Source organism: Microcaecilia unicolor, chromosome 12 (genome assembly GCF_901765095.1).
Source record: "Microcaecilia unicolor chromosome 12, aMicUni1.1, whole genome shotgun sequence".
Lineage (NCBI taxonomy): Eukaryota > Metazoa > Chordata > Amphibia > Gymnophiona > Siphonopidae > Microcaecilia > Microcaecilia unicolor.
The window spans coordinates 65,902,836-65,929,990 of NC_044042.1; the positions used below are offsets into that span (position 1 = coordinate 65,902,836).

General features: G+C 46.3%; 1 protein-coding gene across 2 annotated transcripts in view; it reads right to left on the bottom strand.

Moving 5' to 3' along the window:
* The window catches only part of NPEPPS (aminopeptidase puromycin sensitive), a 216,894-nt gene that overhangs the window by 70,255 nt on the left and 119,484 nt on the right, over window positions 1–27,155 (bottom strand). For both annotated transcript variants that reach the window (XM_030220856.1, XM_030220857.1), the window contains 3 exons: window positions 10,175–10,296; window positions 9,741–9,848; window positions 4,111–4,311 (listed from right to left, as the gene is read on the bottom strand). In XM_030220856.1, the coding sequence (XP_030076716.1) occupies window positions 4,111–4,311; window positions 9,741–9,848; window positions 10,175–10,296 (431 nt within the window). The remainder of the gene's footprint in view (window positions 1–4,110; window positions 4,312–9,740; window positions 9,849–10,174; window positions 10,297–27,155) is intronic.

Sequence of the window (27,155 nt, forward strand, 5' to 3'; positions counted from 1 at the left end):
TGATAGCATACTTATATTTACGGTGACTTGCTTTCCACGCACTTAGCGCACTATCAGTTCTTTGTTTACGCCAGGCTCTAATTGTCTAGTTCTTACTTTTAGTATTTTCAGCTCTGGAGAGAACCATGGGGTAGAGGATCGTTTAAATATAGTTTTAGTTTGCAGTGGAGCTACATCGTCTAGAACTCGCCTACATCTATCATCCCAGCTTGAGAGAAACTGGGAGGACTCTGGTTGCGCTATCCAGCCATCGCTATATAATGAGCGCCAAAATACCAGAGGGTCGACTACACCTCTCATTTGGAGAGTTAATGGATCTCGTGTATGGGGGACTCTGGTTGCGCTATCCAGCCATCGCTATATAATGAGCGCCAAAATACCAGAGGGTCGACTACACCTCTCATTTGGAGAGTTAATGGATCTCGTGTATGGGGGATACCCGATTTCAACCATTGGAGGGTGAAATGCAGTTTGTGATGATCCGACCATGGGGCAGCAGTCCACCTGATGTCTGAAATGAGAAAATTCAAATTGGTCAGGAACCTATAACAAATTAGATCTTTCGCATGTGTGGGCTCTAAGCTCGGGCATGCAAGGTCCCAGAGTCTAAGGAAATCCAAGAATTGAAGTGCATGCAGAGTGTGTGGGTCATCGAGATGGAGATTTAGATCACCTAGAACTAAAATATTAGAGTGAGATACACAGGAATTGGAAATAAAATCCATGAGGTCCTTTTGGCAATTACTCCAATTAGAAGGTGCTCTGTAGAATAGGACACAAAGTAAATAATCATGAAGGGTGGGGTGATAGATTTTGATCTCAGCAATTTCCAGGTAAGAAGTGAAAAAATCAGTGCAGGTTTCAATAATGAGATGGGAACAGAAGATTAGCGCTATACTACCACCTCTTTTATCCTTCCTATCCCAGTGCACTATCTTGTAGCCCAACAGACATAGGTCCAATAATATAGGGTCCTGAGGCACATGGATCCAAGTTTCAGAGATGAAGAGAAGATCAAGACTCTCTGTGAAAATCCAGTCCAAGATAATTTCAGGCTTATTCACAACCGATCTTGCATTAATGTAGCCCACCCGAAAGCGATGATGTTGCTCAGCCCCCTCCATCAGAAGAGAGATTCTTCTAAGGCAACGTGCCCGGTAAGGGATTGAAGTTTTCAAAGATCTTGGTGGTAAAGGATTCTGCTGAGTGACGTGATGGGACAAATGATTCTCAGATATTCTTCTATGATGTTCACTAACGGGATAATGGAAAGGCCAGGGGCAATTGCAGTGAGAGTAGAGTAGATTAGAAGGGTTGAATGGGAAAGCAGGAAAAGAGTTTTGCTGTACATTTTTAAAGAAACAATGAAGCAAGTCCGGTGAGGTTGAGGCAGGAGAAGCAGATGGACTTAAACCTCTAATGCATTTCCTCCTAAATTGGTTTCAACTGGGCAATAAGGACAGTCTTCAGATTGTAAAATTCCATAAAAAGGTTCATAAAGTTGAACTGAGTATCTACAAATAATTTGCAAAGAAATGTTCCTTGTGAGTGTGTGAAAAGGTGATAGGGTTTTAAGAGCAACTCTCTCAAGCAATAAATCTTCTATGCACTGGTATTCAACGTTTACAGGAAAAAAATAAGTGGCTTGTTAGCCTCCACTGAAGTTCATATTATGGATAAGCTACTTGTTTAGAATTATTTGGCTGCAGTAAAATTTTAAATAATTGATATACATGTTATGATCTTTACATATTGGTAGTTAGATCCTTGAGCAGGGTAGCTAAGATAATAATCTCAGTGACATTACATGCCCTCAACATGTTGAAACAGGAACAGCCTTTGCTCTTCCATACCTAAGGGGTTGATGTAATAAGCTGCATAGCAGTGCAGTTAATACTTCTGGTTTACCCACACTAACCTTACTCGTGATGTAAGAATCAAAAGTAAAACCACAATGCCAAAGGATAGTGCAACAGGCATGCAAAAAAAAAAAAAAAAAGGGAGCATGACAAATTTTGGCACCTTTAATACCCTTTCAAGGGATAAATCCTTATGCCAGTTCAGGACTGAACCTCCAACTCCAGCCCTACAGCTTAAGGAGAAGAAAAAGAAAGTCCCAGAGAGATGTCAATCTGGACCCAGGCATTCAGGCATCCGGCATAGGGAGACCCTCAACCAGACAACCAGAGTGCCTCCAGTACCACATTCACAACTGGTGGACCACTACTGATAACCTGGTCTGGTGAGACATCTAGTAGCATCCTGCACCTCCTGCTGCCATCTTGGAAAATGGCTATGCCTGATTCCTAGCAGTACATTGAGATGCACTGCTAGGGGTCTGTCTGCCAAATAAGGACGCTGCAGCACTGGAGGTCCTCAGGTTGAGGGCTTGTGCCAGGGGCCCTGTACCATAGTCTCAAGATAAGGTGATGTGGGGTGGAATTTTTTTTTTCTTTTGCATCCTGTCAGTGATTCAATCCTCACTCACTAAATGGAGGTTGGCTCACACACTGACAAGAAAAAAAAACAAACAAAACACCTTTCTGTCTGATATAGTAAACAGTAGCATATTATCATGGTGGTATGTACTGATTTTTTTCCCCCTAAATCAGCACACTTTTTTCCATGCTGCAGTGGGAAAAAAAAAGTTTGTTTGTTTGGTTTTTTTTGCAGCACATGCATCAGAACACTCTGCACTGAAGTTCAGCACATGGTTCTAGCACACAGCTTATTACATCAGTTCTCATGTCTTCATCAATTAAAAGGATCCTAATCAATTATCATAATTTGCCTCCTCTTGCATCCCAGCAGCCTGTCAAGATTAATTCTGTTCATTTGAGGAATATGCTATTTTGTGGCTTTGTTTTTCATAGTAATTTTTGGAAAGGTTACAAACTGTTCTCACGTTGGTTTCTTGAGGATCCTTTAATTTCTTTTTTTATTTTTTTTATAACCATTTCAATTTTTACAAGCGATAAAACAACTTGCTGGAAATACAGAGAAAATAATATGTAGGAATTATTTCAGTCAGGTAATTCTATTCTCTTCCTTAGACTACTAAATAGGGAGAGTGAAACAAGATAAGATCAATTAAACAGTAAACAGAAAAAAAATCGTGGTATTAACCTGATTATCCCCAGATATTACTTGTCTAATTCATTATTCCACATTGATCATCTGGTTGGCTGGGATCCATTAATTTCATTTATTTTTATTATACTTATCTCTGGCTGTCTCTCTATTGGCGAATGCACAGTTGAGGTTAAATAAATTCTACTAAGGGATTTTTTAAAACTCAAAATTTTTTTTAAATGTTTCTCTCTTATACATTGTTTTAAGTTTATAAACTTTGATATGAATTTCTAGGTATGAAAATACATTTTATATGGGATGAATTTTGCATCTAATTCTTAATTATAAACTGTACTGTCATTGTGTTTGACTAATTTTTACTGGTTTTACAGTTTGCTTCTTTTAAATTTTATTGTCTGGATTTTCTATTTCATTGTTTAATTATTTTTATTGTTTGCTCTGGTATGTGCCTTTAACAACACATTCCTGAAAAGGCAGTCTAGAAACTGCAATAAATACACCCAGCCTCACTCACTTCACCCTGCCCAGTCAGATAAGCACACATTTCCTACCCTACTCTCAGAACAATGTAACCTTATCAAACCTTTCCGCTCCCTCCCCAAATCCTGATCAGGTAAAAATGTTCTGCCCCAACCTATATCAAAGACATTTTAACCTCATGTCCTCTTCCCAGTTAAGAACCACCTACCCTCTCTCCTGCTTGTCTCATCCCACCACCACCACCACATGCATACTCCCTCCCAGACTTCTCCCTCCTACCCTAAATTGCAATGCTGATGCTAATCTGATGCAATCCTGTGGCCCCCCTCATCCAATACCACCACACATCAGATTCCTCTCTGCAGCCTTTACTTAGCTCTTCTTTATTCAGCTAATGTAGGGGCATTCTGGTTTTCCTTCCCTAAGTGCAGTACTTTGTATCTCATTATTTTTCAGTTCTCCAAACTGTCAAGTTCATTTTGATTTTTAATCCTGACCTCTAAGGTTATATCACCCACAAACTGTCACCACTTTTACCTCCAAAGCAAACTTCCCTTGCTCTGCTTTGCCGACAGGTGTGTAAACACGGATTAAAACGCCATCTGAAGTTCTGGCCTCCACAAAATCGTATTCACCCACAACAAATGCAACCAGATACGTGGACATGATTGGGCTGTGTGCAAATTTGACTTCCACCAGGCTTTCATCATCAGGGTATGGCTTCCGCTCGACCACATTCTTTCCAAAAAGAGAGAGGAAAGTGTTATGACTCTGGATTACTCGAGTATCATGTACTTATGATTCCTGGTGAGAATGAACCAGGGGAAAGGACAGAAAGGGGCTCTCTAATCACATCAACCTTACCTTCTCTATACAATTTACTATGCAGAAACTGCATACAAGAAAAGACGTGGGCAGCAACCGCTTTAATCACATGTTTTTCTCAGGAATTAAATAAATCAGAAGCATGCAGATCCTTCTCCCCCTTTTAGTGTTTTAAGAGTCGGATGCTACTAGTCACATGTTATTGGGCTTCATTCTTACATCTACACTGAGAATGTTCAAGTTTTATTTGTTTCTTAAGATGAAAACGGATAGTGTGATGAGTGAAAAGATTTTATTTTTTTTATTTTTGTTACATTTGTACCCCGCGCTTTCCCACTCATGGCAGGCTCAATGCGTGAGCTTGAATCAGGGATTGTTTTCCCAGTTACACTTACAGCTAAATATTGAGAAAACATACTGTACTGGATTAGTTATATGCATCCAGTACCTGGAGGGACTCCACTATGACTGAAAGAACATATTCAAAGATTATCCCAGATTGATTTGACCAGTTATTCAAGTTTTGATACTTCCAAATGAATGGACTACTTTAACGCTATTCTGTTGGGACTAACACAGAGAAATATCCAACATTTACAGTAGATTCAAAATACATCTCAGGTTAATGGTATTGCATTTGCACTGATTAGTGCAGTTTCAGTACAAGGTCTAGATTACTTTTATTGACTGAGCTCAGTGTGCCCCTGATATTAGTAGGCTAGGCATCAGGAGTACATCCCAGGTCATAGTCTACGCGCATAGTGAAAGCCTACTACGTGTTTCTGGGAGTTAAGGAAATTTGGCTGGCCCATCATTAGGAAAGGGCTTTGTTGTTGTTGTTGTTGTTGTTGTTGATGAAGGTGCCACAATTGAGGAATGCTCACCCATGTAATTTTCAGGGCAAAAGAGATATTTTGAAGCTTAAGAAGGGGCTTAAAACATATCTGTTTCAGCGTGCTTATGGCTAATGAGGTTAGTGGAGTCTTAGGCTCTGGTGGGTTATGTCTAGTAGGATTCAGTATAAGATTCTTGTTCTTAGGTTTTTTTTGTTTGTTTTTTTTAAACAAAGGCATTCTTACTTACCTATCTTATCTCCCCTTATCAACTCTTACAGAGCTTGAACTCTGACTGCATACCTTCTGGACATACCCCCTTTTACTAGGCTCAGAGTCGACACTTCACACACTACAGCTTTTACTTGTGTGGCCCCGTCACTCTGGAATATGCTCTCAGTTGACCTAGGTTCAAAGCTTCTTTTCTAACCAGACTTTTCTGCTGTGCATTTCCTGATTTGCTGTAACTATTTTGTCGTCTTAGTTTTACATCAAGGGCTGTGTTCAATCTCCATTCCCGCCCCCTTTTTGTGCTTCATTGTCATCTTTGGAAAATTAAATTATTGTACTATGCATCCCCACCCTTCTGTTTCTTTGTTACATAGTCAGTGTCTCTCGATATTAGTGTTCGGTTCTGTCTGAACTTTGTTCTGAATTTAATGTGTATGTGCTCCACCATGGCGGCTTCTCAAATGTGCACATTATAAATCTTGCAAACAAATGTCTGCAAGTGTTTCGTAAACCATATAGCATTTGACGTAGTCTATGCAATGTATTTTTTATGTACTCTATATTGGCTATAGTTGATCCATCTAAATCCCACCACTCTTGGTTTTATGGAAAGCTCAACCTTTTAAAACAAGCAGCAATGAGGGTAGAGCAGTACTATCATATATGGAACAAAACCATCCTTACAGAAGGAGTATACAGCAGGTTAAGATATCTTATTAATCTCATTAAGGTTAGTTCCAATAAACCCTAGAAGCTGTTTTCTCTAGTGATCAACTTGTTGCCTCTCACCATTGCCCTTCCCAACTACCTACTGAACAGCCTTCAGCCAACATATTTGCTAAAATTTTCATTTCTAAAATACAGACATTTGTTCCTCTATTACTATGCCTATGACTTCAACCTTTAGGGAGCATACTGTATGAGGCCCTGTCATCAAGGACCCTTTTATTCCTTCCCCCCTTGAAAACTCTCCTCAGGACCTTGCATCAAGGTAGCAGTTTTCTAGATCATTTTCAGTTTGGCCTTTATCTCCTATCAAGAAGGCTCTCGCTTCCTTAAGGCCAACTACCTGCCTCCTTGACCCCTGTTTTCCCACTGGTCTAGACGGAGTCTCCTTCCATTTAGGCTAATGATTGCCAACCAGGGTCACGCTAACGGGCATACTCTAGAGCTACAAGTAGCAGACAGTTGTTAGGCAGATTATCAAAAACCCAACCTGGACATTTCTATACCTTCCAATGTCTAACTCAGCATTTTTCAGCCAGTGTACCACTGCTGCTCCCCAGGTGTATCACAGTAAGCTGCTGCATGGGAACGGGGTTTGCGGGAATCCCTTGCAGATCCTCGGGGTTCCCGTGGGAGTGTATGAATCTAGTGACCAACTACCTACCCAGAGTCCTCCAAGACATCCGAGTACCACCTCCTCCTTTCAATAATTCAACACATCCAAACTTGCTCTCTGCCTGGACTGATGTAACAATTGGAAGAATACATATTTTACCAATGGGTCTCTGCCACAGTGTAATATAGCACACTTTAAATGCAAGATTGTTTTACAAACTTATTTGGACCTTTTTTCTATTAACCTCAGCGATGTTCATTGCCAACCATACTCATTTTATATGGCAATGTTAACAATATCCATCATCTTCACAGGTCAGCTATAACATATTTAGCTTTCAAAGTTTCTCAATAACTTGACTTTTAACTTTTTAACTTTAAAAAGTTAAGTCAAGTTATTGAGAAACTTTGAAAGCTAAATATGTTATAGCTGACCTGTGAAGATGATGGATGTTGTTAACATTGCCATATAAAATGAGTATGGTTGGCAATGAACATCGCTGAGGTTAATAGAAAAATAGAAAAAAGGTCCAAATAAGTTTGAAAAAAAATCTTGCATTTAAAGTGTGCTATATATACAGGAGTTTGGACACTAGAAGAGTAAAACTTGATACTGTATGTGTCTCAATAAGTTTTGTTGCCATTGATTTGAAGTTGCACAGTGTAATATAGTTCAGAAGTATAATTAAATGAAATAACTTCTGAAGGTTACACGTATGGGTGGGGATGCAGACTACTTGTGGGGATGGGTGGGAATGGAATGATCTTAGCGGGGATGGGCAGGGGGTTTGGGTTAAATTCCAGTGGTGTGCCTTGAAAAGTTTTGTGCCTTGCATGCTGCAAGATGAAAAAGCTTAAAAATCACTGGTCTAACTTATCTTTTCTTTCAAAGCTGATTGAGAATTTAGCTTTTTTCCAACAGTTCTGTAATTCTGTGGATGAATCTAATGTTCTTCATCCATGCCAATCTGGTTTCCACCTAGGCCTTAGCACCAACAGCAAACACAGTTTTACTGAGTGAACTGCAGTGTTTTTTGGACAAGGGCTATGCTCCTTGTTTCTCTAGATATCTCATCAGCCTTTGACATGGATGGAACACTTCTTCCATACCGAGATTGTTCTTAAAGGACAAGTGCTAAAGTGGTTTACCTCTTTTTTGGGGGCATTCCATTAGGGTCTTCGCCAACATATAATCAATCCTCTCACGTTCTCATGCACTTGGTTCAATTCTGTCACCACTACTTTTTAATATTTTTCTCTTCCCATTCTTTACCTTAGCTGAGCAGATTTTACTATGCAGATGACACCTTACTTGTAGTTTACACTGACCCATACTCCACTAAATTCCTGCCTTGAGGCTGTATCCTACTTAGATTTTTTGACATCTCAAGTTAAACCATGCTAGATTCCACTAAATATCTCATGATATAGATTTCAGAAAGCCCTACAAACTCACTAGTCACATTTACCAACTCTCTCATATATCTATGTGTTTTTAGATTCTCAGCTGACATTTGAAGCACAAGTTTTAATTGCAGTCTGATCCTCTCTCTTTGCAGTTCAACAGATCTGCTCACTGACGTTAGTTGTATACCCAAGCTCAAACATACACTTGACTATGTTCTTGCTATTTCATAGAATATGACAGCAGATAAAGACCCGCATGGTCCATCTAGATTGCCCAACAACGCAGCCAGAACACATCTGCCACACTGTGCAGGTTACATGCCTCCATGATCAAATACTAGCATCACAAATATGGCAGTCGACAATTTGCCATGATATGAAGCATTTGACTCAACCATGGAAGAGTGGTTTTATAATTTTGGTTGTAGCAGTCACATTCATTGTCAATTCTTGATCAAAACAGCAATCCAACAACATTTTACTTTCTTCCTCTCCCTCTTCTGAGCTATACTCTTAGCATATGATATGAATGTGTTAAAAAAATATGCATATTTGTTCTTGATCTGTCCTTGCTATTCTTGGGTCACAGACAGAAGTCTGCTCCGTTTTATCATATCTTGGACAAAAACAATAGAAGTTTGTCCAGCACTTCCCAATTACAAAATTGCCGTCTAAGCACTGCCAAGTTTTGTTTTTATTCCACCCTCTTTCCACGTAAGAATTGTGTGTGTTTATCCCATGCCTTTTTGAATTCCATCACTGTTTTCATCTCTACCACCTTCCCCGGAAGAGCATTCCAAGCATTCACCACCCTCTCTGTGAAAAAGTACTTTTGACTTCCTGACATTGCTCCCAAGTCTACCACCCTGTAATCTCAATTCATGTCCTCTAGTTCTACCATGTCCCCATCTCTGGAAAATATTTGTATGTATATTAATACCTTTAAACACAGTAGCATAATAAATGACAGCAGATACCCATAAGATGTCCAGAGCTGCAAACTCCAGTGTGGACCACAGCTACTTATGCGTAAACACTGGTTAGAAAGCCTCCACCATGCCAACCACATATAGGCATAAAACCATCTATCATCCCCAAGTATAGCTGATAGTATTCAACTTACCAGTCAAGATGTCTTCCCCTCCCCTCTGCGCTGTACAGCACCCTCACTCACAACAAGTGACAAAGTGGTCTATGGTACTAGAGTTATTGAAGCTTCGCCTGTCTTTTGCCATTTGCAGGACACAGAGAATAGAAGCCGGTCAAGCATCGGCCTTGGTTCCCTCATGCTGGGAATTGGCAAATCTTCAGTCTTTTGCAGGACAGACCATAGAAGTGTGTCTAGCCTCAGTCATAGCTCCCACTACCCTTGCCCAACATAACATATTTGAAATGTCCGTACCATAATCTCCCCAGGTCCTTAATTGTAAGCTCTTTAAAGATGTACCTAATCTAAATATTTTTAAGATGTATATAATCTAAATATTATATACAGAGCTGCTCTGCGCCTCCTCCCCCAATAGAACTTACCATGTTAGACAAAGCCACCCTGTCCTTAGGAACAATCAGCATGACATCAAATGTGGCTTTAATGGCAGGTTCATCCCAGCAGGGAAAGGCTCTGCGAGCATCTGTGGCCTGTGAGATTCAAAGTAACATTACTAGAGCATGCACTGACCAGCATTATTGTAATCAACAAGAGAAACGGTGGCAGTAAGGTTACAACATGCAGTAGCAGTAACAGTAATGCAACAACATGCAAGACACATGACAGTTATGTTACTATGACATACAGGAAGCTGACCCATGAGCACTTTACATTAGCTGACAGTGGATGACTAACACTGGCTACATAAGAAGAGACACAGAAGTCTGCCAAGCTACAACAGAATATTTCACAACTATTTTCAGATAGCTACAGGTATCATCAGCCACCTCGGACAGAGGCGAAAGCAGGTTGTTACCTCAAATTGGGTGACTGCAGCATACCGCACCTCCCCCGAGGGAGTGATATATTTACTACGGTAGAAACCTTTCATCTTATCATTCAGCTCACCAACAAAGTCAATCTTCAAAGTTCCTGAACCTGAGAAAGAAAAAGGGATAACTACAAGCTGCCATGAAGTCTAGAGGGAAAAAAAACAAACAGTTATGTGGTTGACATGCTAAAGTCTTTTCTGATCAGAACAAGCTTCTAGAGCCTTACCCTCTGTGCTAGAATGTGAAACTTAAAGAAATTTTTAGGTGTGAGTAAAAGCATGCATGTAAAAATTTCTTGCTTAGAGAGAGGTCATTACGCATTCTAACACAAAGGTAAGGCTCTAGAAATTATGTGGTTGACATGCAAAACATACACGTACACAGCGAAAGGGAAGAGATTTAATTTGGGACAATGGAGAATTAAATGACTTGCCCAGAGTCACAAGGAGCTGCTGCAGAAATCAAACCCAATTCACCTGGTTCTCAGGTCACTGCACTAACCATTAGGCTGTTATTCCATATATATATTGTACACACACACATACATATTGAATAGAGCTGTTTGGTTTTTCAAATCAGTCAGCTTTGTATAACATTTCTTTTGTTATTTAGTAAGGCAATTAGCTAGCTTGTGTCTTGGTTTTCACACAGACTATAGACAGGCTTGCTTAACCCTAGTAATGGGCTATAAACTTTAAAAAGTGTCTGTTTGTGTCAAACAGGCTTTATTTGAGAAAATACCAAAGAAACAGAATTATGTGAAGGTGACCTTAGAGATCACTGGCTCCCTATCCGTTTTCGCATCCTGTTCAAACTTCTTCTACTAACCTATAAATGTACTCACTCTGCTGCTCCCCAGTATCTCTCCACACTCGTCCTTCCCTACACCCCTTCCCGTGCACTCCGTTCCATGGATAAATCCTTCTTATCTGTTCCTTTCTCCACTACTGCCAACTCCAGACTTCGCGCCTTCTGTCTCGCTGCACCCTACGCCTGGAATACACTTCCTGAGCCCTTACGTCTTGCCCCATCCTTGGCCACCTTTAAATCTAGACTGAAAGCCCACCTCTTTAACATTGCTTTTGACTCGTAACCACTTGTAACCACTTGCCTCCACCTACCCTCCTCTCCTCCTTCCTGTACACATTAATTGATTTGATTTGCTTACTTTATTTTTTTTTTGTCTATTAGATTGTAAGCTCTTTGAGAAGGGACTGTCTTTCTTCTATGTTTGTGCAGCGCTGCGTACGCCTTGTAGCACTATAGAAATGCTAAATAGTAGTAGTAGAGGTCAGAGTTGAAGAATACCAGATAAGTAAGAGAGAAAATATAAGGCATTTGACAAATGAAGCTTCAGTATTCAGCCTGGGAACCTTTTTGTACTAGGTCGGAATCTGACAGCTTCTGGGGGGGGGGGGGGGGGGGGGGGGGAGAGAGAGAGAGAGAGAGAGATCCTGTCATTACACTGAAATTTGGACTGATATAAATAAGAATTCAATTTTCTGTAATACTGGGATAAAAGAATTTTTATTGTAACCATTTATTTACTCTTAATAAATTTTGAAATTATTATAAAAGAGAAAAAAAATGAACTCAAAGTGTTTTTCCTTTGTTAGAAGGGCTTGGGTTTTTTTAAGTTTCTTCTGTTCAGCTTCCTTTTAGAGGCAAGAAGAGAGTGCCCTATAAACAATATATACACATAGATGTATGTATAAACTATTAGATATTTAATATATATATATGTGTGTGTGTATGTAATATATTTTTCCTCATAATCTGTCCTATCTCACTCAATGAAGAAATGGGCAATTTATCCCTTCATACAGTGTGAGTGAGATAGAACAGGTAATGAACTCTTCTCTGAGACAGACCCTTAATCTGTTTATTCTCTCTTCATAAGGTAGGTGTTCTAGTCTTAAATTTTTGTTACCCTATTCTAGGCCTTTTCTAATTCCACCATATTCATTTTAGATGGGGCAACCAGAATTGTACAGAATACTCAATAAAACTATACAGACATATTGATAATCATATTATCAGTACCTCTCCTTCCCCCCCCCCACCTTTTTTTTTTTTTTTTAAATAGCTCCTACATTGCTTTTGGAAGCTGTGGAACACAGGGTTGGAAATTTCAAAGTATTATCCATTTTTCTTGATGATGACTTCCAATATGGAACCCAGCATTGTGCGTCCACAGTTTGGATTATTTCCTTCTGTGCATTACTTTGCACTTGGCATCAAATTTCATCTGCCACTTAGATGCTTAGTCCTCCAGCCTGGCAAGGTCCTCCTAAAAACCTTCATAAGTTACTTGTGTTTTAACTTTGAATATTTTTCTGTCAACTGCAAATCTGATCACCTCATTCACTGCTCCAGTTACCAGATTAATATATTCAACACCACTAGCCCCAGTACAGATCCCTAGGCTACTCCACTTAGTGAAGTTACTCACCAATTAACAGGTGTTCTCCGAGGACAGCAGGACACATTACCACATGTGAGCGACGTCATTGATAGAGCTCAGAGTGGGTGCTGCCTAGAATTCTACAGCAGTGTTTCCCAAGTTGGTCCTGAAGCACCCCACTGCCAAGGAAACAGATGGGCAAGCGGTCTTCTAGTCCCAGTAAAACGGAAGTCGAAGAAGCAGACATGAAGGTAGACTTAAAAAGCTTTTATTGCATAAAGCCTAATAAAAAGGTGCCTGACACAGCCACGTTTCACCCAGCAGGGCTGCTTCAGGGGTGATATATCTTAGGGTGAAATACTGCCACTTCACATAAGGTAAAGCCCAAGGTATAATACTGCCAACACACCCAGGTAAAACAGAGCCTCCAGAAACATGGGGGGAGGGGGAATCTCTGCTCATTCATGAATCACTGGGCCAGTTTTTCAGCCAAGCACAGATATTCATGAATGAGCAGAGATCTCCCCCGGGTCTGGAGGCTGTTTTACCTGAGTGTATTGATAGTATTACACCTTGGCCTTTACTTTGGGTGAAGTGGCAGTATTACACCCTAAGGTATAAATAACATCCCTCAAGCAGCCCTCCTGGGTGAAACACAGCTGTGTCAGGTGCCTTTTTATCCAGCTTCATACAATAAAGGCTTTTTGTTTTGTTTTTTTTAATCTACCTTTATCATGTCTGCTTCATCATACCCCACTGTGTAGAAATATGTTAGCCAGTCAGGTTTTCAGGATATCCATAATGAATATGCAGGAAAGATCTGCATATAATTATGCAAATCTTTCACGCATATTCATTGTGGATAGCGCTGTATGAACAGCCTTTTACAATTCGGCCGAATACGAATACAAATAATGGGCATTAAGCTTTAACTTAAATAATAAAAGAAGCAACGTGAAATCAGAGATCAAATGTTTATTTTAGTAGGATTTTGCACAGTAGAGCACCGGATTATTCATATTCGAATTTAAATCACTCTTTGACCGAATATGAAAAATGCATTTGGGGCCAAATCAAATACAAATATTGTGGCTATCCTGAAAACCTGACTGGAAAAAAGGGTTGCTCCAGGACTAACTGTTCTACAGCTTCTAGAAGGTTTTGCCAACCCTGCCTGTGCATGCATGCAAGACCAGCAGTTGACTTCTAAAGCTTAGAGAATACAACTCCTAGGGGAGGTGGGAGGGTATGAGGTAATGTGTCCTGTTGTCCTCAGCGAACACCCGCTACAAATAAGTAACTTTGCTTTCTCCAAGGACAAGCAGGACATGTATAGCAACATGTGTGGGAACCCCCTAGCTACCAGGCTCACCAAAAGCCACACAAAGAACAGTGCAACAGGGACGTGCAATAGGCAAGACCAAGCAGAACCCTATTAAAATGAATAGTAACAAAAACCTGTTGTGTAGGTGCAACCTGGAAACAGAACAGAATGGGCCTAGGATGGTGTAGTTGGATTCTAGACCCCAAACAAATTCTGCAGAACTGTCTGACCGATAGACTGTTGCGTGTGGACAGGTGGCCACATCATAGCTCTGCAAATTTCCTCAAAGGAGGCTGATCTCAAATGGGCTACCGACACTGTCATAGCTCTAACATTGTAAGCCATGACCTAATCCTCCAAAGTCAGATCAGCCTGGGTGTAAAACTGAAGGAGATGCAGTCTGCTACCCAACAGGATAAACTGCATTTATTAATAGCTGCCCCCATCTTGTTTGAGTCAAAAGAAACAAAAAGCTGGGTGGATCCAAGATGGCGTCGTAGCATTTTACTGCACCATAAGACGCGCTCAGACACTCTCCTCAAGCACTGCTGTGAACGGCTCCGGACCTCCGTGGATAAAGCGAAGACACTTACCTGTAGCAGGTATTCTCCGAGGACAGCAGGCTGATTGTTCTCACATGTGGGTTGACGTCTGCGCCGGCCCAGGATTCGGACGGCATTTTGCAAGCAAAATATTAAAAAAAACTTTCCCAGAGTCTTCTGGCGCGCCAACCACGCGCACTGCACATGCGCGGACGATTTCCCGCCAGTGGCACGAGCGTGCTTCTTCAGTTTAATCAAAAAGCATAAATAGAAACCAAGAATAACAACTCCAAAGGGGAGGTGGGCAGGTTTGTGAGAACAATCAGCCTGCTGTCCTCGGAGAATACCTGCTACAGGTAAGTATCTTCACTTTCTCCGAGGACAAGCAGGCTGCTTGTTCTCACATGTGGGGTATCCCTAGCACCCAGGTTCACTCAAAACAATGAACATTGGTCAATTGGGCATCGCAACGGTGAGGACATAACATAGATTGACCTGAAACCATAAACAACTAACAGAGTGCGGCCTGGAACAGAAGAAAAATGGGTCTATGGGGGTGGAGTTGGATTCTAAATCCCAAACAGATTCTGCAGCACTGACTGCCCAAACCGTTGCGTCGGGTGTCCTGCTGGAGGCAGTAATGAGATGTGAATGTATGGACTGATGACCACGTTGCAGCTTGCAAGTCTCTTTAATGGAGGATGACTAAGTAAGCCACTGATGCACCCATGGCTCTAACATTATGAGCCATGACATGGCCCTCTAGAGTCAGCCCAGCATGGGCATAAGTGAAGGAAATGCTAGCCAACTGGAGATTGTGTGTTTTCCGATGGCGACTCCCCTCCTGTTGGGGTCAAAAGAAACAAACAACTGGGCGGACTGTCTGAAGGGCTCTGTCCGCTCCACGTAAAGCGAATGCTACATACCTGTAGAAGGTATTCTCCGAGGACAGCAGCCCCCTCCAATCGGAAACTTCACTAGCAAAGGCCTTTGCTACCTCTCGCGCGCCCATGGGCACCGCGCATGCACGGCCGTCTTCCCGCCCGAACCGGCTCGTGTTCGTCAGTCCCATATGTAGCAAGACAAAGACAAGGGAAGACACAACTCCAAAGGGGAGGCGGGTGGGTTTGTGAGAACAATCAGCCTGCTGTCCTCGGAGAATACCTTCTACAGGTATGTAGCATTCGCTTTCTCCGAGGACAAGCAGGCTGCTTGTTCTCACTGATGGGGTATCCCTAGCCCCCAGGCTTACTCAAAACAACAAACATGGTCAATTGGGCCTCGCAACGGCGAGGACATAACTGAGATTGACCTAACAACTTATCCAACAAACAGAGAGTGTAGCCTGGAACAGAATAAAACATGGGCCTAGGGGGGTGGAGTTGGATTCTAAACCCCGAACAGATTCTGAAGCACTGACTGCCCGAACCGACTGTCGCGTCGGGTATGCTGCTGCAGGCAGTAATGAGATATGAATGTGTGGACAGATGACCACGTCGCAGCTTTGCAGATCTCTTCAATAGTGGCTGACTTCAAGTGGGCCACTGACGCAGTCATGGCTCTGACATTGTGAGCCATGACATGACCCTCAAGAGCCAGCCCAGCCTGGGCGTAAGTGAAGGAAATGCAATCTGCTAGCCAATTGGATATGGTGCGTTTCCCCACAGCCACTCCCCTCCTGTTGGGATCAAAAGAAACAAACAATTGGGCAGACTGTCTGTTGGGCTGTGTCCGCTCCAGATAGAAGGCCAATGCTCTTTTGCAGTCCAATGTGTGCAGCTGACGTTCAGCAGGGCAGGAATGAGGACGGGGAAAAAATGTTGGCAAGACAATTGACTGGTTCAGATGGAACTCCGACACTACCTTCGGCAAGAACTTAGGGTGAGTGCGGAGGACTACTCTGTTATGATGAAATTTGGTGTAAGGGGCCTGGGCTACCAGGGCCTGAAGCTCACTGACTCTACGAGCTGAAGTAACTGCCACCAAGAAAATGACCTTCCAGGTCAAGTACTTCAGATGGCAGGAGTTCAGTGGCTCAAAAGGAGGTTTCATCAGCTGGGTGAGAACGACATTGAGATCCCATGACACTGTAGGAGGTCTGACGGGGGGCTTTGACAAAAGCAAACCTCTCATGAAGCGAACAACTAAAGGCTGTCCTGAGATCGGCTTACCTTCCACACGGTAATGGCATGCACTGATTGCACTAAGGTGAACCCTTACAGAGTTGGTCTTGAGACCAGACTCAGACAAGTGCAGAAGGTATTCAAGCACGGTCTGTGTAGGACAGGAGCGAGGGTCTAAGGCCTTGCTGTCACACCAGACGGCAAACCTCCTCCATAAAAAGAAGTAACTCCTCTTAGTGGAATCTTTTCTGGAAGCAAGCAAGACACGGGAGACACCCTCTGACAGACCCAAAGAGGCAAAGTCTACGCTCTCAACATCCAGGCCGTGAGAGCCAGAGACCGGAGGTTGGGATGCAGAAACGCCCCTTCGTCCTGTGTGATGAGGGTCGGAAAACACTCCAATCTCCACGGTTCTTCGGAGGACAACTCCAGAAGAAGAGGGAACCAGATCTGACGCGGCCAAAAAGGAGCAATCAGAATCATGGTGCCTCGGTCTTGCTTGAGTTTCAACAAAGTATTCCCCACCAGAGGTATGGGAGGATAAGCATACAGCAGGCCGTCCCCCCAATCCAGGAGGAAGGCATCCGATGCCAGTCTGCCGTGGGCCTGAAGTCTGGAACAGAACTGAGGGACCTTGTGGTTGGCTCGAGATGCAAAGAGATCTACCAAGGGGGTGCCCCACACCTGGAAGATCTGGCGCACTACTCTGGAATTGAGCGACCACTCGTGAGGTTGCATAATCCTGCTCAACCTGTCGGCCAGACTGTTTACGCCTGCCAGATATGTGGCTTGGAGCAACATGTCGTGACGGCGAGCCCACAGCCACATGCTGACGGCCTCCTGACACAGGGGGCGAGATCCGGTGCCCCCCTGCTTGTTGATGTAATACATGGCAACCTGGTTGTCTGTCTGAATTTGGATAATTTGGTGGGACAGCCGATCTCTGAAAGCCTTCAGAGCGTTTCAGACCGCTCGTAACTCCAGGAGACTGATCTGCAGATCGCGTTCCTGGAGGGACCAGCTTCCCTGGGTGTGAAGCCAATCGACATGAGCTCCCCACCCCAGGAGAGACGCATCCGTAGTCAGCACTTTTTGTGGCTGAGGAATTTGGAAAGGGCGTCCCAGAGTCAAACTGGACCAAATCGTCCACCAATGCAGGGAGTTGAGAAAACTTGTGGACAGGTGGATCACTTCCTCTAGATCCCCAGCAGTCTGAAACCACTGGGAAGCTAGGGTCCATTGAGCAGATCGCATGCGAAGACGAGCCATGGGAGTCACATGAACTGTGGAGGCCATGTGGCCAAGCAATCTCAACATCTGCCGAGCTGTGATCTGCTGAGACGCTCGCACCCGGGAGATGAGGGACAACAGATTGTTGGCCCTTGTCTCCGGAAGATAGGCACAAGCTGTCCGAGAATCCAGCAGAGCTCCTATGAATTCGAGTCTCTGTACTGGGAGAAGATGGGACTTTGGATAATTTATCGCAAACCCCAGTAGCTCCAGGAGTCGAATAGTCATCTGCATGGACTGGGGTAGCACACAGTACTGGAAGTGACGTGCGCCCAGCTGAAATCGCAGATACTGCCTGTGAGCTGGCAATATCGGGATGTGTGTGTAGGCGTCCTTCAAGTCCAGAGAGCATAGCCAACCGTTTTCCTGAATCATGGGAAGAAGGGTAACCAGGTAAAGCATCCTGAATTTTTCCTTGACCAGATATTTGTTCAGGGCCCTGAGGTCTAGGATGGGACGCATCCCCCCTGTTTTCTTTTCCACAAGGAAGTACCTGGAATAGAATCCCAGCCCTTCTTACCCGGATTGTACGGGCTCGACCGCATTGGCGCTGAGAAGGGTGGAGAGTTCCTCTGCAAGTACCTGCTTGTGCTGGAAGCTGTAGGACTGAGCTCCCGGTGGGCAATTTGGAGGCTTTGAGGCCAAATTGAGGGTGTATCCTTGCCGGACTATTTGGAGAACCCACTGGTCGGAGGTTATAAGAGGCCACCTTTGGTGAAAAACTTTTAACCTCCCCCTGACAGGCAGATCGCCCGGCACGGACACGTTGATGTCGGCTATGCTCTGCTGGAGCCAGTCAAAATCTCGTCCCCTGCTTTTGCTGGGGAGCCGTGAGGCCTTGCTGAGGCGCACGCTGCTGACGAGAGCGAGCGCGCTGGGGCTTAGCCTGGGCCGCAGGCTGTCGAGAGGGAGGATTGTACCTACGCTTACCAGAAGAGTAGGGAACAGCCCTCCTTCCCCCATAAAAACATCTACCTGAGGAGGTAGAAGCTGAAGGCTGCCGGCGGGAGAACTTGTCGAAAGCGGTATCCCGCTGGTGGAGCTGTTCTACCACCTGTTCGACTTTCTCTCCAAAAATGTTGTCCGCTCGGCAAGGGGAGTCCACAATCCGCTGCTGGATCCTATTCTCCAGGTCGGAGGCACGCAGCCATGAGAGTCTGCGCATCACCACACCTTGAGTAGCGGCCCTGGACGCAACATCAAAGGTATCATATACCCCTCTGGCCAGGAATTTTCTGCACGCCTTCAGCTGCCTGACCACCTCCTGAAACGGCTTGGCTTGCTCAGGAGGGAGCTTGTCCACCAAGCCCGCCAACTGACGCACATTGTTCCGCATATGGATGCTCGTGTAGAGCTGGTAGGACTGAATCTTGGCCACGAGCATAGAAGAATGGTAGGCCTTCCTCCCAAAGGAGTCTAAGGTTCTAGAGTCCTTGCCCGGGGGCGCCAAAGCATGCTCCCTAGAACTCTTAGCCTTCTTTAGGGCCAGATCCACCACACCAGAGTCGTGAGGCAACTGAGTGCGCATCAGCTCTGGGTCCCCATGGATCCGATACTGGGATTCGATCTTCTTGGGAATGTGGGGATTAGTTAATGGCTTGGTCCAGTTCGCCAGCAATGTCTTTTTTAGGACATGATGCATGGGTACTGTGTACGCTTCCTTAGGTGGAGAAGGATAGTCCAAGAGCTCAAACATCTCAGCCCTGGGCTCATCCTCCACGACCACCGGGAAGGGGATGGCCGTAGACATCTCCCGGACAAAGGCCGCGAAAGACAGACTCTCAGGAGGAGAAAGCTGCCTTTCAGGGGAGGGAGTAGGGTCAGAAGGAAGGCCATCAGACTCCTTGTCAGAGAAATATCTGATGTCCTCCTCCTCCTCCCACGAGGCCTCACCATCAGTATCAGACACAAGTTCACGAACCTGTGTCTGAAGCCGTGCCCGACTCGACTCCGTGGAAACACGGCCACGGTGGGAGCGTCGAGAGATAGACTCCCTCGCCAGCACCGGCGAAGCTCCCTCCACCGACGTCGTCGGGGAGCCTTCCTGGGAGGCGGCCGCAGCCAGTACCACAAGCGGTACCGATGTCGGAGACCTCACCCCGGGCGAAGGGCCAGCCGGCGCCTCACTCGACGGTACCGGTGGCGCAGGCACCCCCCGGTACCAGAGGGGAAGGGCGCAACAGCTCTCCCAGGATCTCCGGGAGAACGGCCCGGAGACTCTCGTGCAGAGCGGCTGTGGAGAAAGACATGGAAGCCGATGCAGGCGTTGAGGTGAGAGTCTGTTCCGGGTGTGGAGGCGGTTCCGGGCTGTCCAAGGTGGAGCGCATCGACACCTCCTGAACAGAGGGTGAGCGGTCCTCCCGGTGCCGATGCCTACTGGGTGCCGACTCCCCCAGCGACCCAGAGCTCTCGGTACCGATGCAGGAAGGAGACCAGTGTCGATGCTTCTTTGATTTCTTCAAACGAAGCATGTCACCGGAGCTTCCCGGTACCGACGAGGACGTAGAATCCAACCGTCTCTTCCTCGGGGCCGAGGCTGAAGAAGGTCGGTCTCGGGGGGGCTGTACCGCAGGAGTCCTCAGGGCAGGGGGAGACCCACCCGAAGGCTCACCGCCACCAGCAGGGGACATCAGCAACAGCGGAGGTCCCGGTAGCACCGACGCAGCCTTCCGATGTCTCGGTACCGACGATGCAGAGGGTCGAAACCTCGATGTCATCGATGCACTCGATGCCGAGGTCGAAGACTTCGATGCTGTTGACGTTGATGCACTCGATGCCTCCGGTGCTGTTGTCGACAAAGAGCCCGAGAACAACACGTTCCACTGGGCCAATCTCGCTACCTGAGTCCTCTTCTGTAAAAGAGCATAAAGACTGCAGGCCTGCGGGCGGTGCCCAGCCCCCAGACACTGAAGACACGAAGCGTGCCTATCAGTGAGCGAGATTACCCGGGCGCACTGGGTGCACTTCTTGAAGTCGCTGGGAGACTTCGATGACATGGGCGGAAAAATCACGCCGGCAAAATCAAAATTCGCGATGGTGACGAAGGGCACCAAAAATAAGGGAGAGAGAAAAAACCAGTACCGAGGCCACAAAAAAGGCCTACCCCGAAAGCGAAAGGAAACTTACGCCGGGGAAACAAACTGGACACACGGGAAGGGACAAAGACCAAAGGTCTCTTTTTTTTTTTTTTTTTTTTTTAGCGAAATCGCGAAGACGCGCGAGGATCAACTTGAGGGGCACGAAACGGCGGCAAAACACGACCGTCCCAAGCGCGGACAAAAGAAGACTGATGAACACGAGCCGGTTCGGGCAGGAAGACGGCAGCGCATGCGTGGTGCGCATGGGCGCGCGAGATCTAGCAAAGGCCTTTGCTAGTGAAGTTTCCGATTGTAGGGGGCTGCCGTGGATGTCACCCATCAGTGAGAACAAGCAGCCTGCTTGTCCTCGGAGAAAAAGCCAATGCTCTCTTGCAGTCCAAGGTATTATAACCAGGTGCCCCTAGGTGCAGCCAAGGATAGAACAATCTCCTCCAGCCACAGGCTCCCGGCACAATGAAGAAATAGATGTCCACCAGTAACTTCAATCTTAAGGACTTTTATTCTATGCAGGTTTCTAATACACATTTCCAACAGCAGCATAGCACATACCAGGATTCAATACAGGCTTACAAGCTCCAACCTTGGCTCTTTATCCAGTGCACAGTAAACAGTAATTCAATTCCCAAGACAAACAGTTCTTTCAGTTCATCATCACAGTTCAGTCACTAAGCAGCATTTTCTACCTTCTATCCTCTTTACCTTCAGGAGAGTTCAATATTTTAGGGACTCCTTCTACCCAAGGGTTTTCCCCTGCATCAGCTTCCCAGTGCATTCAATACTTTTGGGACTTCCTCTCACCCAAGGAATCTCAGCCTGCTTCAGTACTTTAGGGACCTCCCTGCCCCAGGATTTTCAGCCTGTAACTACCAGTACTTTAGGGACCTCCTTGCCCAAGGATTTTCAGCCTGCAACTGCTTCTCTCCTCCTGAACTGACTTCCTTCCCACCTGCCTAATCAATCCCTGGCTTCTGCCTTCACAACCAATCATTCTGCACTCATTAGCTTCTCTACACACCCATACCAGCTGAGCTGAGCATGAGCCTAATGAGGAGCTCCTGCACACAGGGTTTCCTATCTCTCTTTCCCCCTAGTGGCAGCCAATCTACACCTCCTGTTAGCTTACACCCATGTCTTCCCTGATTGCAGCTAGGAGTCCAGTCCGGGTTCTTCATCTCACCCTCTGGCTCCTTGCCTGCAATGCCTTCTGGGACTTGTTGTCACGTCCCGCGATCCTACCTGCTCCTCCGTCGTGGGGGGCGGGTGCCGGCGTCCTCCTTGGCGAGGGATGGAGGGCCGAAGGCTCCGGCGTGGGGGCGGGCGCTGCCGCGGGAGTGATGGGTCGGGCCGAGGCCGGCGGGCGGCAATGGCTACCACCGGGTTCTCTCTCGCCGGTGGTGGGAGCGGGGGCCGCACCGCCCAAGATGGCGGCGCTAGTACACTTGGGCCAGCGTCTCCCTCGCTCCAGAGCCGGAGGCCCGGGAGCTCCGCCTATGCTGCGCCGGATTAGAGGGCCGAGGCCATGGCTCCGCCTGGGAGGCCGGGCCGCTCCAATCCGAAGAGCTCTGTCGAGGTACGGGGTCGGATTGGTGGATCGCTCCCTCGTGGGCGGGGCAGTGGCTCGATATTTAAAGACTGAATTCACGCTGGCACGTTGCTTCAGGTTCCCTTTCTGAAGCCGCTCCGTAGTTCCGTTTGAATACGGTTTGCTAGCCGTCAATCAAGAGACTTGCTTGGAACTTGAATATTGTTTGCTAGCCGTCTATCCAGAGACTTGCTTGGGACTTGCATATTGTTTGCTAGCCGTCTATCCAGAGACTTGCTTGGGACTTGCATACTGTGTGCTAGCCACCAATACAGAGACTTGCTTGGAATTTGAATACTGTTTGCTAGCCGCCAATACAGAGACTTGCTTGGAATTTGAATACTGTTTGCTAGCCGTCTATCCAGAGACTTGCTTGGAACTTGAATACTGTTTGCTAGCCGTCTATCCAGAGACTTGCTTGGAATTTGAATACTGTTTGCTAGCCGTCTATCCAGAGACTTGCTTGGAACTTGAATACTGTTTGCTAGCCGTCTATCCAGAGACTTGCTTGGAACTTGAATACTGTTTGCTAGCCGTCTATCCAGAGACTTGCTTGGAACTTGAATACTGTTTGCTAGCCGCCTACCTAGAGACTTGAATGGCCCTGACTACGGGGGTTAGTACCCACACTCCCTGGCTCCAGCTAGGTCAGTCCGCGACCCCGCGGTTCCAGCAGTCCCGCTGACCGCCTGCAGCTGGGGGCACAACCTCTGGTGAACGGCGGTCGCCGCGGGTGAAGATTCGGGGTTGCGTGGCTGTCCCCTGAGGTCCTTCGTGCCTTGTGGGACCTAAGGGCTCACTGACATTGTGGACAAGACACTTGTATTTCAGACTGAAACTGCCTTAACCCAACTATCCTGGAGGTGACTTTATCACAGTATGCAAACTGCTTTCACCAGGGCAGGTATGAGGACGGGGAAAAAATGTTGGCAAGACAATTGACTGGTTCAGATGGAACTCCGACACCACCTTCGGCAGGAACTTAGGGTGCGTGTGGAGGACTACTCTGTTATGATGAAACTTGATATAAGGTTTATGCACTACCAAGGCCTGAAGCTCACTGACCCTATGAGATGAAGCAACAGCCACCAAGAAAATGACCTTCCAGGTTAAGTACTTCAGGTGGGAGGAATTCAGTGGCTCAAAAGGAGCTTTCATCAGCTGGGTGAGAACGACGTTGAGTTCCCATGATACTGGTGGAGGTTTGACTGAGGGCTTTGACAAAAGCAAACCTCTCATGAAGCGAACAACTAAAGGCTGTCCAGAGATAGGCTTACCCTCTACACGGCGATGATAAGCACTAATCGCACTAAGGTGAACTCTTACGGAGTTGGTCTTGAGACCAGACTCTGACAAGTGTAGAAGGTATTCAAGCAGGGTCTGTGTAGGACAAGAAAAAGGATCAAGGGCCTTGCTGTCACACCAGACAGCAAACCTCCTCCATTTGAAAGAGTAAGACCTCTTTGTGGAATCTTTCCTGGAAGCAAGTAAGACTCGGGAGACACCCTCTGAAAGACCCAAGGAGGCAAAATCTAAGCTCTCAACATCCAGGCCATGAGAGCCAGAGACTGGAGGTTGGGATGCATAAGCGACCCCTCGTTCTGGGTGATGAGGGTTGGAAAACACCCCAATCTCCACGGTTTCTTGGAGGACAACTCCAGAAGAAGAGGGAACCAAATCGGACGCGGCCAGAAGGGAGCAATCAGAATCATGGTTCCAAAGTCTTGCTTGAGTTTCAGCAAAGTCTTCCCTACTAGAGGTATGGGAGAATACGCATACAAAAGGCCTGTCCCCCAATGCAGGAGAAAGGCATCTGATGCTAGTTTGTCGTGGGCCTGAAGTTTGGAACAGAACTGAGGGACCTTGTGATTGATCTGAGTGGCAAAAAGATCTCTGAAAGCCTTTACAGTGTTCCAGATCGTTCGCAATTCCTGGAGATTGATCTGAAGACCTTTTTCCTGAAAGGACCAAGCTCCTTGAGTGTGAAGCCCATCCACATGAGCCCCCCCACCCCAGGAGGGATGCATCTGTCGTCAGCACTTTTTGTGGCTGAGGAATTTGGAATGGATGTCCCAAGGTCAAATTGGTCCGAATCATCCACCACTGCAGAGAATTCAGGAAGTCAGTGGACAGTTGGATCACATCCTCTAGATCTCCCGTAGCTTGACACCACTGAGAGGCTAGGGTCCATTGAGCTGATCTCACGTGCAGTCATACCAGCTCTTCACGAGCGTCCACTTGCGAGACTCAATAAGTCAAGTGTCCAGCTTAGCTGATGCACTCCCTATGGAGCTGGCCGAGCCTTTTCATCAGGTGTGTAGGGTGTGCAGCAAGTTCCTGGCCAGGGGTACTTTTGACGTGACATCCAGGATCGCTGCTCAAGGTATAGTGATGCGCAGTTTCTCATGCCTGCGTGTCTCTGACCTGGATCATTCTGTCCAGCAGTGGATGGCGGATGTTCCTTGCTGGGGGGGGGGGGGGGGGGAGAACAACCTTTTTGGAGAAAAAGTAGAGGACCTTGTTGATCAGATCAAGAAGCATAATGATGCTATGGATTCTCTCTCCCACCGGGCGCTTTCTGCTACTGCCTCCTCATCTAGGAGGTATCGTGGAGGGCTCCCTATTCCTATCCTAGGCGTAGGTACACTCCTGCTTCTCGGCAGCCTGCCCAGGCTCAGCCCCAGCATGCTCGTTCTCGTCAACAGCGTGCGTCTAAGGCCCATACTGCTCCCCAGCAAAAGCAAGGGACGGGCTTTTGGCTGGCTCCAGTTAAGCATAGCCTCAATAGAAGTGTCCGTGCCGGATGACTTGCCGGTTGGAGGGAGGTTGATATTTTTTAACCAAAGGTGGCCTCCCGTAACCTCCGACCAGTGGGTCCTTCAAATAGTCCGGTTAGGATACACCCTCAATCTGAAATCCAAACCTCCAAATTGCCCACCGGGAGCTCATTCTTACAGCTCCCAGCACAAGCAGGTACTTGCAGAGGAACTCTCCGCTCTTCTAAAGGCCAGTGTGGTCGAACCCGTTCCACCGGGGGAAGAAGGGCTGGGATTCTAAACCAGGTACTTCCTTGAGCAGAAAAATACAGGGGGATGCATCCCATCCTAGACCTAAGGGCCCTGAACAAATTTCTGGTTCGAGAAAAGTTCAGGATGGTTTCTCTAGGTACCCTTCTTCCCATGATTCAAAAGAACAATTGGCTATGCTCTCTGGACTTAAAGGATGCTTACACACACATCTCGATACTTCAAGCTCACAGGAAGTTTCTTTGATTTCAGCTGGGAACACAGCACTTTCAGTAACGTGTACTGCCCTTTGGCCTGGCGTCTGCGCCCAGAGTGTTCATAAAGTGCCTAGCGGTAGTTGCAGCGTCGCTACGCCAATTGGGGGTACATGTGTTCCCTTATCTTGATGATTGGCTAGTAAAGAGCACCTCAAAGACAGGCGCTCAACGATGTTCATTGCCAACCATACTCATGGCAATGTTAACAACATCCATCTTCATAGGTCAGCTATAACATATTTAGCTTTCAAAGTTTCTCAATAACTTAACTGTGGAGGCCATGTGCCCCAGGAGTCTCAACATCTGCCAAGCCGTGATCTGTTGAGACGCTCATACTAAGGACACAGGGGACAGGAGGTTGCCCACCCTTGCCTCGGGAAGGTAAGCATGAGCTGTATGTGTTCAACAGAGCTCCAATGAATTCCAATTCTTGAACTGGGGTGAGATGGGACTTGTAATAATTTATCACAAACCCCAGTAGCTCTAGCACCTGAATAGTCATTCACATGGACTGCTGAGTGCCTGGGCTGGATCTTGTGTCAGGTTCTCAGGTTCAGAGCCCGCAGGGCTGGGCTCTGGAGCAAACGTGAGCCCTTGGGCTGCTGCCGAGGAGCGACAGCAGCAGGCAAAACCCACCAACCAACACTGGGTAAGCACACCGTCAGGGACTGCAGGCACTGCCCAGCGAACCGGAACACCTGGACTGGAATCCCCCGGACTGGAGGACACAGGACTGCAATCCCTCGGACTGGAACACACACCGGACCGGAACACACTGGACTGGAGCACACCAGACTGGAACACACACCGGACCGGAACACACTGGACTGGTCCCCCGGACTGGAGGACACAGGACTGGAACACCGGACTGGAGCACACTGGACTGGTCCACACAGCTTCACCTGCACTTAGCTACTAAGCCCCCCAGAAGTTGAGCTCCTGGGTTCGAGTAGCCGACAGGACTTACTGGATACCGGATGACATAGGGACCAGGACTGGAAACAGAAGTGCTCCTAAACCTAAACTGATCTACTTGCTCCCAAGCCCTAAACCAGCAGGAGTGTTCCTAACAGTAAACTGACAAAAGGACTTCCTAAGCCCTATACTAAACAGGAGCTCCTAAGCCCTAAACTAACAGAGCAGGGAACTAAACATAAAGCTAACACAGGTGCTACTAAGCACCAAGCTACAAGCAGAGCTTTACACTAATAAGCTAAACACAGAACTAACCAGCTACCTAAGCACTGCTCTAGCAAGCTAGATACAACTAACAAGGTGCTTCCTAAGCACTACTCTGGCAAGCAACCAGAAGAGCTCCT